This window comes from Drepanopeziza brunnea (assembly GCF_022702325.1).
Source record: "Drepanopeziza brunnea f. sp. 'multigermtubi' strain 214-2 chromosome Unknown ctg19, whole genome shotgun sequence".
Taxonomy (NCBI): domain Eukaryota; kingdom Fungi; phylum Ascomycota; class Leotiomycetes; order Helotiales; family Drepanopezizaceae; genus Drepanopeziza; species Drepanopeziza brunnea.
The window spans coordinates 1882796-1896539 of record NW_027094082.1 but is presented as its reverse complement, the minus strand read 5'-3'; the positions used below and the strand labels follow the sequence as shown (position 1 = coordinate 1896539).

At 51.7% G+C, this 13744-nt stretch overlaps 6 protein-coding genes across 6 annotated transcripts; 4 read left to right on the top strand and 2 right to left on the bottom strand.

The window, feature by feature from the left end:
* Window positions 1-275: 275 nt before the first annotated feature.
* On the bottom strand, window positions 276-1121 carry L3040_009314 (uncharacterized protein; the record flags this gene model as incomplete). The annotated part of the gene is made up of 1 exon (XM_007290310.1): window positions 276-1121. The coding sequence occupies one exon, from the start codon at window positions 1119-1121 to the stop codon at window positions 276-278; it is 846 nt and encodes a 281-aa protein (XP_007290372.1).
* Window positions 1122-2345: 1224 nt separating this feature from the next.
* On the top strand, window positions 2346-3675 carry L3040_009313 (uncharacterized protein; the record flags this gene model as incomplete). The annotated part of the gene is made up of 3 exons (XM_007290311.1): window positions 2346-2843; window positions 3003-3039; window positions 3128-3675. 3 exons carry the CDS (start codon window positions 2346-2348, stop codon window positions 3673-3675), a joined length of 1083 nt encoding a protein of 360 aa, XP_007290373.1.
* Window positions 3676-4988: 1313 nt separating this feature from the next.
* Window positions 4989-6096, top strand: L3040_009312 (uncharacterized protein; the record flags this gene model as incomplete). Its single annotated transcript, XM_007290312.1, has 2 exons — window positions 4989-5195; window positions 5323-6096. The coding sequence occupies 2 exons, from the start codon at window positions 4989-4991 to the stop codon at window positions 6094-6096; spliced, it is 981 nt and encodes a 326-aa protein (XP_007290374.1).
* Window positions 6097-6175: 79 nt separating this feature from the next.
* On the bottom strand, window positions 6176-7862 carry L3040_009311 (uncharacterized protein; the record flags this gene model as incomplete). Its single annotated transcript, XM_007290313.1, has 4 exons — window positions 6176-7087; window positions 7152-7384; window positions 7449-7618; window positions 7684-7862. 4 exons carry the CDS (start codon window positions 7860-7862, stop codon window positions 6176-6178), a joined length of 1494 nt encoding a protein of 497 aa, XP_007290375.1.
* A 641-nt stretch (window positions 7863-8503) lies between these two features.
* On the top strand, window positions 8504-10264 carry L3040_009310 (uncharacterized protein; the record flags this gene model as incomplete). The annotated part of the gene is made up of 5 exons (XM_007290314.1): window positions 8504-8640; window positions 8707-8985; window positions 9039-9214; window positions 9262-9620; window positions 9683-10264. 5 exons carry the CDS (start codon window positions 8504-8506, stop codon window positions 10262-10264), a joined length of 1533 nt encoding a protein of 510 aa, XP_007290376.1.
* Window positions 10265-11395: 1131 nt separating this feature from the next.
* L3040_009309 (uncharacterized protein) lies at window positions 11396-12794 on the top strand (the record flags this gene model as incomplete). The annotated part of the gene is made up of 5 exons (XM_007290315.1): window positions 11396-11507; window positions 11602-11677; window positions 11786-12085; window positions 12312-12445; window positions 12550-12794. 5 exons carry the CDS (start codon window positions 11396-11398, stop codon window positions 12792-12794), a joined length of 867 nt encoding a protein of 288 aa, XP_007290377.1.
* Window positions 12795-13744: the final 950 nt, after the last annotated feature.

The following is a 13744-nucleotide window of genomic DNA, read 5'->3' as shown; positions in this document are numbered from 1 at the left end:
AAGGTACCAGGTCAGCCCCTGTTCACACGTCTTCATTTAAGCGAGGTATGGTCGCGTGCTCACAATAAGGGGTAGCCAGCCGTTTCTTTCAGAGACCCCAGCCCTGCGTAACTTGAACAACCGCATGGTAACAATACGTCTTCTCTTTATGACAAAGTATCTCTCCTGGTCCTACCGGAGTTTCGTTTTCGTGTCCGCGCCACGTTACCTCTCTTGCCAATCCCTCGCATTCTCATGCCCTCCCTTCGTTTCAAAACTCTATTCTTCTTCTTCTCCTACGCCCCCCGCGGAAGTCCCGCAAGAAAGCTCATGAACGCCTGTTGACATTTCTCCGGCTCCTGCACGTAGATCTCGTGACCTGCAGCATCAATGAATTCCAACACCGACCCCCGTATCTGCGCCTGGATGGACTCCTGCTCTGCGACCGTGGTTGCCGCACTCCTCATCGGAGCGAGGATCAGTGTTGGCACCGTGATCTGCGCCAGATGCGGTCGACAATCGACTGAGCAGAGGAAATTCGCATAACCCGCCAGGCCTTCGCCCTTCGAAATCCCGACCTGTTCTACCCACCAGGCAGCATACCCCTTTTCCTGACTCGGCATCGTGCCTGGAACCTCCGACAGGGCCTGCGCCCACCCCCGCGAACCGAGTTCCAGACACGCCGTGGGCCAGTCGGATTTGCCAAACGCAAAGAGTTTCTGCGCCCCGAGCGGGAGGTGAGTGGGCGTCGAGCAGATGGTCAGGCTGAGGAGCCGGTCCGGGTGCTTCGCTGCGAGGATACAGCCGAGAATGCCGCTTGTGGACTCGCCCAGGAAGTGCACTTTCTTTAGACCGAGCTGGTCCAGCGTGTCCACGATCTCTCCTATGATCCCATCCGTGCTGAAGTCGTATGAAGAGTCCGTACTTGGGAACGGAGGAGAGCTCGAAAGTCCGTGACCGCGAGTATCACGCCGAATGACTCGGTAGTGCCGACTCAAGATAGGCACCCAGTGATACCAGAACGCAGAGTGCCGTCCGAACCCACCCTGGAGGATAATAGTCTCCTTCGGCTTCCATGGATCGGTGAAGTCGTCGACGAGGTAGTGAGTAGTCTGTCCGCTGGGATGCGTAATAAACGGCATGTTATAAGAGAGTCGTCAAGACTCCTACTCGATATGATTGAAGTCGTATATTGAACCGTCGTAGGTATACCAGAACATGGAAGGTATCATGAAAAACGAGGATATTTGGAGAAATCAAATGGTACTGGTATACCCTTGACCACCGCCGTTACTGCTTTTGCTTAATACCTTTCATCAGTGTGGTTTAGCGACGGCAAAGAGAGTTCTGCTTGCATATTGATTTGGCTTTGGTCGACGTTCAGCGTCATTCTCCACACTTGCGACCCCCCATTTCCCCACGCTCCTGTTAAAGCTAAACCAAACAGCATCTCCACATTTGCCGGGATAGTCTTTTTCTCGAGTTTGCCCCCTTCTTCTCACTGCAAGTAATTACCCCACATCGATACGGGGTGAGAAGCGGGGACCGCTTAGCGAGGGGACGGCTAACCAAGGTAAACAAACCTTCAATTGTGCATACGGATGGGTACCGAACTTTTGCTAAGTATTACGCCTAACCACCCAGCTCTCAGCCTTAATCTGCTGCATTGGTAAGAAAATTGTCCTAACCGTCATAAGAAAAATAGCAGATTGATATTTTATATTGTCAATTGCGCCGATGTTACATCAGAGCTATCCGTCTTACTACGTAACAAATGCAAAGATAGTCGTGATGATAAGCTTCTCTAAACTGCAACTTCGTAAGAATATAGGATTGATTGCTCATATGTTAATCGGCCGCTCTAGACAAGTGGGTGTCCGGCCCGGCTACGTCATTGTACATCTGCACTTAGTGGAGGCGCCAACATTGGCGGTTGGTCGACTCTATCTTAGAAATACTTGCGACCTGCGAAATGCTCGGAGGAAATATTGCTGCTATTGACACTCTCGACTTTCCTGGCAGGGTGGTCAAGGGAGTTTGAGTAGGCAATGAGGTAGATGTAAAGAAGAGAAGAAGGGAGGAGGCTGGTCGCAGGATGCCTGGTAGTCTGCATGTGGGGGTGCTTTAAATATCAAAGAGTCAAAACTGCCCTTCAATTTAGCGAGCTCCGACTGCAGGACATCAAATCCCCAAAATCTCGACGTTAGCTTCCCAATTCCTGCATATCTCTACTTAACAAACTCCTACTACCTTGTGTTTGTCAACTCTCGAAACCTCTTCGCGTGCAAGCTTTTCGCCATATATAGCCCACGAACCGAAACCTAAACCAAACCAAAAAAAAAGAAAAAAAAAAGAAGAAAATAAAAATGGAATCGATCAAGCCATTCGTCTACCAGAGCTCACCAGGCAGGGTCATATTCGGGCCCGGCTCGATCAAGGAGCTGGCCGCAGAGCTCCAGCGCCAGAACCTCACGCGCCCGCTCCTCCTATCGACGCCGCAACAAGAGGGCCAGATCCAAGCCCTCTCCCAACGGCTCGATGGCCACATCGCCGGCCTATTCTCGGGCGCAACCATGCACACGCCCACCGACGTGACGGCGAAGGCGCTCGCGTACACGACCGAGACCAAGGCCGATTCTCTCGTCACGCTCGGCGGCGGGAGCACCATCGGCCTCGGGAAGGCCCTGGCGATCCGGACCGGGCTGCCTCACATCTGTATTCCGACGACGTACGCCGGGAGCGAGATGACGCCTATCTTGGGCGAGACGGCCGATGGGCTCAAGACGACGCGTTCGGACCCTAAGATCTTGCCGGGGACCGTGATCTATGATGTGGACCTGACAATGACGTTACCTGTTGGCATGGTACGTAGGTGTATTTCGGCCCGTGGATTGAAAATATCCCGGAGTCCGTGGAGTCTATCATTCTTCATTTCCTTGGTTGTTGAAGCTACGCGTGCCAATCTTTGTCAGAAAAAAAGTAAAAAAAAAAGGAGAGACAGAAGCTAACATCATGATACCCAGAGTATGACCAGTGGCGTGAATGCAATAGCTCATTCAAGTAAGCACCCACCCACTCACCCACTCACAGACCGACTTCCGCAATCCTCTATAACTGGTCATTGATACATCCATCTATCCACCTCTAGTCGAAGCCCTCTATTCCGCAAGCGGCAACCCCATCATCACCCAGCTCGCCCTAGAAAGCATCCGCAGCCTCGCCCGCTCCCTGCCCGAGGTCGCCGCCCACCCAGACAGCACCGCAGCCCGCACCGCCGTACAGTACGGCGCCTGGCTCGCAGGCATCTGCCTAGGCTCGGTGGGGATGGGGATGCACCACAAGCTATGCCACACCCTCGGCGGCACCTTCGGCATGCCGCACGCCGAGACGCACACCGTCGTCCTCCCGCACGCCCTGGCCTACAACGCGCCCGCCATCCCGGCCGTCATGCAGCAGCTGGCCGCCGTCCTCCCCGACAGCGACGGCGATGCCCTCCGCGGCCTCAACCGCCTCCTGGACCGGCTCGGCGTCCAGAGGTCTCTGAGCGCGTTCGGCTTCGCCGAGGGGGATATCGAGAGGGCGGCGGAGATTGCGTGCGCGAATGTCTATCCTAACCCTAGACCGGTTGAGAAGGAGCCTGTGCGCGAGGTTATCAGGAGGGTGTGGGCTGGGGAGCCCGCGCGGGCGGATCTTTGAACGGGGAGTATGGATGTCTATAGGCACGTATTTATCTTATTTCCCGCGGATAAGGACAATCATGGTATGTGTTTCGAGGTCTGGAACTGGGCTTGGAGGTCCTGACTGTCAACTTGAGATCGCTCGCGTATACTCCAGTGTCAATAATCCATATATTCCAAATATATATATATATATATTGGGACCTGCTCAGAACGATTCTTCTAGCGAACTGAGAACACATAAGAACCCATCCCTTTCGCATCCAAAAACCTATGATCAACCCGCAATTTTCCAAAGGAGAACCATCAACATCAGCTAGAGTTCATCCCCTCCATCTTCACGAAATGCATCTGTCTTGCTTACACCACTACACTCAGATCTACCCACTCTAATCATCCGATGCGTGAATGAAAGCAAACCCATCGCTACAGAATAATTCAAATCAAACGAAGATATATATTTGTATTTCAGAAGCTATAGTGATCGTCTCTTTTTCCTTGAAAGGTATTTTGTAACTACGGAGAGGCGTTGCTTAAAGCTAAGCTAAGCGAGGCGAGGCGAGGAGAGGCGAAAGCGGACTTTCTATTCTGCTGGAAACTTGGGACTGAATACCTTTTATGAAATATTGATGATAATGATAATATGGAACGAAGACCGTGGTTTAATTGTAAGCTATCGATTCCTTGTTTAAGAGATTCTGAAATTTTGGTTAATTATATTGAAGAAAATTAGTATAGCAGCTATGGTTATGGTATGGTTATGGAAGGGTGGATGAAGTAAGCTCTTGGATGTATATACATAAATGTATAGGGTTGAATCCGAGATGAGATGGGAGTTGGAATGTATCAGCAGTCTCGTTGTGAACTGCTGCAGTATGTATGTTTTCCTTCTCTCTCTCTCTCTCTCTTTCGGTCTCTTCTACTATTGATTTTTCGTCACGGACAAATAGATGGGTGCGTTGACCCGCTTCCTGACTAGCTAACAGGTGAGAGGGTTCTGACACGTGTGGGGTACATAGGTACATGCGTCCCCCCTCCCCTCCTCCTCCCCCGCGGTAATCAATCGAGTAATGCAAAGTAGCCGCTTATAACACTATGCTTCCTTCTATCGCCCCTGTGATAAAATAGATACAACTATCTAAGCCACATCAAGCAAGACCCGCAAGCTCGGCTACGCTACCATCAAGAACCCCCCCAAAAACAAAATAAAACAATACAAAACAAATCTGAAATAGGATTCTTGTTCTTTTATCTCAGTACACCCTCATCTTTTCATCATCTCAATACCTCCTCGTCCTTTCATCTGATTATTCCTACCGCTACAAAAAAATCATGGCAGCGCAACCACGGAACATCGGGTTCATTGGGCTCGGCATCATGGGCCTCCCCATGGCCATCAACCTGGCCAAGAAGCTGCCCGCAAAGTCGCGGCTGTATGCGTACGACATCTCTGCCGATGCGTTGGCGAAGCTGCTCGAGACGGAGAGCGATACGGATGTGCAGATCTGCAAGTCGTCGCGGGAGGTGGCCTCCAACTCCGTAAGATATCTCCCCCGCAAATGAATCCATCCTTTTCAAGAAGAGGAAAAGCCCAAACCACCCCCATCCCCCCTCACAAAAAAGGGGGAAAAAAAGAAAAAACAGCATGCTAACTCTGAGAGGCAAGGACGTGACCTTCACCATGGTCCCCGAGGGCTCCCATGTCCGAGCCGTGTACCTGTCCCCTGACGATGGCATCCTCGCCAGCAGCGATCTCAGCTCCAAGATCCTCATCGACTGCTCGACGATCGACACGGCCACCTCCAGCCTCGTCCGCAGCTCGCTCGCGACCCAGCACCCCACGGCGCGATTCTACGACGCGCCCGTGTCGGGGGGCTCGCTCGGCGCCGCCGACGGCAGCCTGACGCTCATGCTGGGCGCCGCCGCCGACGACCCCAACGGGCCCCTCCTGCGCGAGCTCCTCGGCCTGCTGGGCCGGTCGGTCTTCGCGTGCGGGGGCCCCTCGATGGGTCTCACGGCCAAGCTGTGCAACAACTACTGCTCGGGCCTGATCGCCATCGCGACGGCCGAGGCCTTCAATATTGGGATCCGCGCCGGGATGGACCCGCGCGTGCTGGCCCAGATCTTCGCCACGAGTACGGCTCAAAGTACCATCTGCGACAAGTGGAATCCCGTGCCGGGCGTCTGTCCGGCTGCCCCGGCTAGCAAGGACTACGCCGGGGGCTTCAAGGTGCAGCTGATGAAGAAGGACTTTGGCCTGGCGGTCGCGGCGGCGGAGCATGTGGGGGCCAGGTTACAGCTGGGAGAGGCGGGACTGCAGACCTACGCTGCTGCGAGCGAGGATCCCAACTGTAGGGATCGGGACTCGCGGGTTGTCTTTCGGTACATAGGCGGGGACGAGGACTGGGCCACAAAGATCCAGGGGAACCCGAGCAGCTAGTTTCTCAAGACTTTTGGAAATAGTACTTTGATTGTATTTTCTTTCTTTCTCTCTTTCTTTCTTCATCTTCTCGTTCTCATCAGTTCAGTAGACTAATCCTTCCCGCGGCTAACCGGGCACAAAGTGCATCGTATTCCTTCGCGCCCATCTTCTCCAAGAGCTTACACGCATCCACCCGGCGCCGGTTGCTGTACTCAAGCTGGGAGATGATGCCACATCTGCCATGCGGACCGAAAGCGTAAACGCGATCCTGCTTCCACGGCGCCTTCCCGCCGCAGAAGAGGGACCAGCGATCCCGAATCTGCTGCTGTGTTTCTGCCGCCGCCGGCTTCTCGGTCCAGTCGATCCGACCGAAGAGCAAGACCAGCTCGACAGCATGGTGTGCTCTGGCCGACGCCTGCCACGGATTGGGCTCGTCGAACACGTAGTTGTAGACCGTGGCGCCTCGCGCGCGCAACTCCTCCACCATGCGCATCACGGGATAGGAGAAGCGGGTGTCGTTGATAAAGTCCAGCGCCCCCAGCGTACAGCTCGCGTACCTGTCCTCGACGATGTTGTAGACGCGCTTAAGCTCCTCCGCATACTCGCCGGTCGAGTCGAAATAGCTAGTGATCTCGCTCGGGTTCAAATCGCCGACTCCACTGCGCCAGATGGCCGACTCGAACTCGACGTCCCCGATCAAGAATTCCTGGACGTGAGATGGCTGAGTCTCCCAACCTTCAAGCTCTGGCGTCAGCTGCAGCCACAGGGAGACCACGTTGGCTTCTTCGAGAGCACTCAGAACCTTGGGCACCGAGGCGCTGGCAAGGTCATCTGGACGAAGTATCTTGTCCAGCTTTTCGCACAGCATATCTCCCTTAGCGAAGTTCTGTGGCTGTGAGAGATAGAGAGAGCCGGACTGGAGAATGGCCCTCTGGACGGGGCTGCCTGTCAACACGTGCGCGTGTACATAGACCGCGCCGGCACTTTCGCCTGCTAGCGTGATGTTATTCTATGAAGCAAATTCGTTCTCGTTAGCGGTGTTGGGGAAAATGGAATGTCCCGAGTCTTCGTACCGGATCCCCACCAAAGCTATCAATGTGTTTGACCACCCAGTCAATGGCCACCCGTTGATCCTTCAATGCGAGATTCTTGCTCCCCTTGCCATTCCCAAATGCGAATATACTCAGCCTGTAGTTTACAAATACAACAATGAGTGGCTCATCTTGTTTGATCGAGTTGGCGACGAAGGGGACCACATCAGCACACGGAGATGATGCAGGCATGAAGGTCATCGCTTGTGATCCGCCTTTGATTTTGTTTTATACATTAGTACTTGCCTTTCAAGTTCTGTCAGAGTGATGAACGCGTACCATGAATCCATATCAGAACTGGAAGCTTCCGTGGGATAGTAGCTGGCGCCGTGATGTCTAGATTCAAACACCCAAACTCGTCTTGAGCGACCGGAGACTCTTGGAGTTGGATAGTTTTTGGGACACGCAAAAGATGATGAAAGTCAATTGAGACCTGGGGACAGATCGGCCTGCAGATCTTGGAATTAGCTGCCAGCTGATCTCTCGCCATCGCGAGGGGACATGAGTGGAATACCCGAATTTGGTGCAATCGACTTTCAGTGTGGATTCTTTGTACAGAACCGCCTCTGGTTCGGCAAATCGTGCTGCAACCGTTCCATATTGGATTCCCCGAAACTGGTGGACAGCATGGCCGTCGACGTCCTCGATAGCCGGCTCGAACCGACTCGCGAAGTCGCCAGCTGCATGGGTCATGATAAAAGTAGCTGTAGAGGCAAAGGGGAATCTTAAGCAGTGGAACCGAGACCGAAACGTATGCAGTCAGTTCTGAGCCTATGCAACTGCTGATATATAATTCGCGAAGAATCGCCGTGATTGCTATGCGAGGAGGGGGATCCGGATGGTGGGTTGGTTTTGCAACGAATGTGGGGTAATAGGTACTGTGCTGGCAGGTAGTAGACCCATCTTGATTAGGTGATCATTGATCATGGGTGTAATTTAGCTAGTAGCTAGCGGCATCAGTAACAATATAAGTTAATCTTCTAAGTTCTTACTGATAGAATCAAGAATTCAGAAAGTGTTGCTTCTACAACTAGTTGGTGAGAGCTGAGAACTGAGAGCTGAGAGCTGAGAGCTGAGAGCTGAGAGCTATGTACAGCAGGAGTAGCCAAGGGGCTAATCCTAGTGTAGGAAGAGGGGCAAACCCTATTCCGACACTTCCGCATAGGTACCGGTACATAAACACTCTCTTCGCTCTCTTCAAAGTCTTCGTACCTCTCTTCAAAACTCGAAGCATCCTCTGGCTTAGGATTGACAACCACCAGTCACTTGATCGGAGTCATTTCAATCGACGGAAGTCTGTCTCTTTTTATATATTATAGAAAGCTCTCAACAATATGAGTCCAGTCGGGAGCCCTGCGTTGAATGTCACCCAACACCTGGGGGTTCAATACGCGAAACTTAAGAATGCCTTTGCGGATGCTGAGATCATCAACTATGAGTCCATCGCGGCGATGAAGAGCGGAAAGCATGGGTTGGTTGCCCAGTCTTCTCCCACTCTTAACGCGAGTCAACGGATCGCTAACACGATAGAGACTAGACCATCCGCAGTTCATCCCCCAAAGTGCTGCGAGAAAGAATTCAATATTATCCAGCAGTCGTTGCCCGTCCCGGAGTTCCCACAGTCGGCCACCGATTGTTTGAATCTGAATGTCACCGTTCCAGGTCAGGTTGGAAAGACAAGTGCACTTCCCGTATTCGTGTTCATTCATGGGGGTGGCTTTGCTCTTGGCTCAAACGCATGGCCACAATACGACCTGGCGCGAATCGTCCAGTTATCATCAGATCTAAACATGCCCATCATTGGGGTCAATATCAAGTATTGCCCCCGGGCCCCGTGATGAGCCGTACTGGGAGAGCTAACCCAGATAGTTATCGGTTGGGACCTTTTGGCTTCATGACGTCCGAAGAGTTTCGAAGCCATGGCTATAGTGCCAACAATGGACTGAGAGATCAAAAGACTGCGCTCCAGTGGGTGCAGAAGCACATTGCTCTGTTCGGTGGAGACCCAGGTAGAGTGACCTGCATTGGGGAGAGCGCGGGAGCCGGTCAGCAATAATTTTCCAAAGTTGGTTTCCATTTCTGACAGTTCCAGTGTCATGTATGCACCTGGTCGAGATGTTTGGCCCCGAAAGGCCCTTTCAGCAAGTTATGAGCATGGCTGGTACCCCTGCCATGCTGAGGCCTCTCCCAGCATTCGTCGCCGATAGCATCTACGGTACTGTTGTGGGAATTCTGGGACTCGGGCACCTGTCTGGCAAAGAGCGGGTGGATGCCATTCTGAAGCTTTCAGCGGCAGAGATACTGGAAAAGTTACCCCCTGGCCTCCCCTTCATGCCCGTGCTAGATCCGACGACGCTGAAGAACGAAGTCAGTTTCGCGCAAGTTCTTTCTGGCAACGGTCTGAGCCACTGCAAAGACGTAGCCTTACTGATCGGTAATCTCGATATGGATGTACGTACAGCTATGCCGTTTCCCTGCTTCCCAAATCAAAGGCTGACTCCAGGACTTTGAAGGCTAGCGTCTTCGATACGCTTTTGGTCGGCAAGAAGCAAGGAGCCCTGGAGCGCTTCAAAGCAATTGCCATGGAAGCAATTCCGGACCACGCCTCGAAGCTGCTGGCCGCCTACAAGATAGAAGACGGCATGAGCGAAGATGCTGCATGGCGCTCTCTGATGCATCTCTCAAGCGACATCAACTTTCAAGCTCCGACAGAAGCCTACGCTTCTGTTTGGCCGTCAACGGTCTACAAATATAAGCTCCGAGAGCCAAACCCGTGGGATGGTCCGTGGAAAGGCTACTCGACTCATGTTCTTGATGTCGCATTCCTATTCCAGAACTACAACGAGCGCCTGGCGGCACCACAGGTCGATGTGGCAGTCCAGTATGCAACAGATGTGATTTCGTTCATAAACTTCAAGGCGCCCTTCCCGTCTTACGACAAAGAGAAGGCTTATACGAAGGAGTACCTCTCTGACCATGGCAAGGAACAATTGGTGGCCAGGGGGGCGGGTGATGGAGAGATATGGCCGGAGATGTTCGCCCAGATCGGCTTGGATACTCTCTCTGAAATCTGGGGCAAGTTCGTGACTTCCTAGGAGCGGAATAAATGTATTCAGACGCTGTACAGATCCATGTATTTCAGCGCTGTATCACGTCATTGAATATTTCAAGTACAAAGCCCTCTCACGGCATTAAATAATGACCATCACTCTTTTCTCATGGGACAGCAGGATTCATGATAGTTCGGGCGGTTAGCTTTAAAACCAAACCTTTAGTATAGACCAATCGAAGCCGTGAACATATTGACTTTGCGATACGAAGATGTCAGAAACCCGTAAGCAGAAGAAATGTCTTCTTTTTCAACGCGCAATCAATAGATCAAGGAAAAGACCTCCTCATCTTGATCACATCTCCGATCTTGACCTTGCAATATGTTTAGGACAAGCACGGTCCGTCATGTTCCTTTTTCTTTCTGTTCGTCAAATCTTGCATTTCCTAAGCTGATTACTATCATCTCTCTTCTTTAGATGCTATGATCGTGTATATGTATTTTTCTTTCGGTTTATCTATTTATCTATTTATCTATTTATCTATTTATCTATTTATCTATTTATCTATTTATCTATTTATCTATTTATCTATTTATCTATTTATCTATTTATCTATTTATCTATTTATCTATTTATCTATTTATCTATTTATCTATTTATCTATTTATCTATTTATCTATTTATCTATTTATCTATTTATCTATTTATCCATCCGTACCCAAAGGGCATTGAAAAGGAGGGCCTTTGCTACCAGGTGGTGCTTTTGTGGGGTAATAGTCGTGGGCCTTGGCGTCACGACTTTAGGGGAAAAGGGGAAAGGGGAACGGAGGGTATAACCATGCAAACAAAATCTTTCCTTCAATTTCTCCGCAGACCCTCTTCCCCGCGATCTGTACCCCACACTCCACATCCCTATCGCATCCCCGATTGTTCCGGAACTTTCAAACCGTCCCCAGGTCGGTCGCGTTAGTTCGTACAGTAACAAAAAGGGAGTCGTCGATGGATCGATTTTCGCTTACATCCAAACACAACCTGAACACAACCCCAAGATTCGCTTACTTACTTATACTCAACATTTCATCCAGCCAGCCAGCCAGCCAGCCAGATAGACAGAAACTCGTTTAAAGTCTCTCTATTTGTTTAATCATTCATCTTTAGCAGAAAAAAATATCAGAAATGACAACAATCAAGGTCGACGATGCCGAGTTCTCCAAGCTGCAGGGGAAGACTATCCTCATCACAGGATGTGCGACGGGTATCGGAAGGGCAACTGTCGATTTGGCTTTCCGTATGTTTACTTTACCTACTTTAATTACTCACTTCACTCGCTTCTACGTGTGGCCAGGCTCGCGAGAACTAACTTGGCGAAAATCCTGCTGCAGAGAACGGCGCGAATCTGATACTCGGAGATGTCCTAGAGAAAGAAGGCCAGGCTATCGAATCTGCCCTTGGACCAGAGTGAGTCTCCCGTTGAATATATACATATATATATATATGCTATATATGCTACATCCCCCACCCACGTCAAGCATGATCACAACCTAACCGTCTCTTGCCGGCCTTCAGACGCGCGCTCTTCCGGAAATGTGACGTGTCGCAGTGGGATGACGTGCTTGAGCTCTTCCAGGCCGGCCAGATCAAATTCGGGGGTATCGATGTCGTGCTCGCCAACGCCGGCGTCAGCGAGGTGGGCAAGGTCTTCGAGGACCAGATCGACGCCGCGAGTGGGAAGCTGTCGGCGCCGAACCTGACCACGCTCAATGTCGACCTGATCGGTGCGCTGTATACCGTCAAGTGTGCCCTGCACTACTTCAAGAAGCAGGCTGGGAAGCCCTGCCAGCTGGTCCTGACGGGGAGTGCTGCCTGGTACGTGGGATGGGACTTGGAGACGTCGCCCCCTTTTTCTTTCTGTTTTTCTTTCTCGCTTCGGCACCTCTCGCTTCGGCACCTCTTGCTCAAACAACTCTACCCCCTTTTTCCTCTTCTAGAGCCCGGGTGTTTTTCTTCAAAAAAATTAAAAAATTGTCTTTCTTTTTTCTCTCTCCAGAGATCCCGGGTGGGAATCCGATCTAACGCCAGCCCTCTTCTCCAGTTTCCTCGACACGCCCCCGCTATACAGCTACTGCGCCAGCAAAGCGGGCGTCATGGGCCTGATGCGTGCCCTCCGCACGCAACTCCCCAAGACCATGAACGTCACCATCAACATGGTCGCCCCATGGATGACCAGTAAGTCTCTTCCTCTCCCCCTCCCGCTCCCCTCCCCTCCCCCGAACCCCATACATTCTCCTGTCTCCCGAGGACCTCATCAGCCTCACTCACCAAATCGACAGAGACGCCCATGCTCCTGCCCGAGTTCCTCCGGGTCTGGGGCGACCTGCCCGCGAACGAGCCGATCGGCGTCGCCAGGGCGCTCCTGATCCCGGTCGTGCGGCCGCATCTCAATGGGCTGTCGCTCTTCGTGGCGGGCCACGAGGCGGTCGATTTCGAGGAGGGGCTCGAGCGGACGAGGACGGCGTGGATGGGCCAGAAGCTGAGTGCTGATGTGGACGAGGGGCAGCGGCGGATTCTCCCTTGATGGGTAGGCGTACTAGGACTCGGACTCGGACTCGGACTCGGAGTAGGACTGGTAAATTTGCGATGTATATATGTTTTGTTTTGGCTGGAATTTGAGAGTTTGAGAGGGAGGGGATTGAAGAGTGAATGAATGAATGAATGAATGAATCAATGAACAAATGAATGAACGAATGAACGAATCAAGAAACGAAAGGATAAACAAGCAATCTCGTGACATCTACGAACCCCCCTTGTTCCGCTCCAACCCAATATCCAGTCCCAGACTAGGCAACATATCCCAAAAGAAGGAGAGGAAGACGAAACAAGAAAACTCAATCACCCATCTCGGCCTCGCCTCCTCGCCTCCTCACCATCCTACCCCTTACGCTTCATCCCATCCTCAAGCTCCATCTCGCCACAAAGGTAAACAAACAGATGAACGGCCTCTGAGCCAGCAACCTCCCCAAGCCTTCACACTCCCATGCACATCCACATCCCATCTTCCGTCGACTCTCCCTGTTATTCCCTCATATCTCACATTTCACATTTCACACTCGAAGCCCCCCCTCCCCCTCCCCCCCAAAAAGGGAAAAAGAATAAAAACAGACGTGAAGAGCTCCCTTCCCTCTACCAATCTTTAGTTCATTCACTTGAACTACCAGTCCGCAGCCAGATCCGCCGCCAAGAACTTCAATTGTATTATTTACGAACGGATGGACGAATGGATATAGGAGGAGAAGAAGAAGAAGAAAAGGAAGGTAAGGCCCGCCAGAGGATCTCGCTTAGCTCATTCATGTCGTATCGTGTTACATCTGAGGATTTCAATCTACAGGGCCGTAGGTAGGATAGGGCACGGAAGGGGAGGGAGTAGAGGTAGGTAAAAGTGCGTGTGTTTTATTTTGATAGCGGAGAGACCCTCGGACGGACGATGGACGATGAGATGAATTTTTTTTTTTAATTCATTTTGGCTTT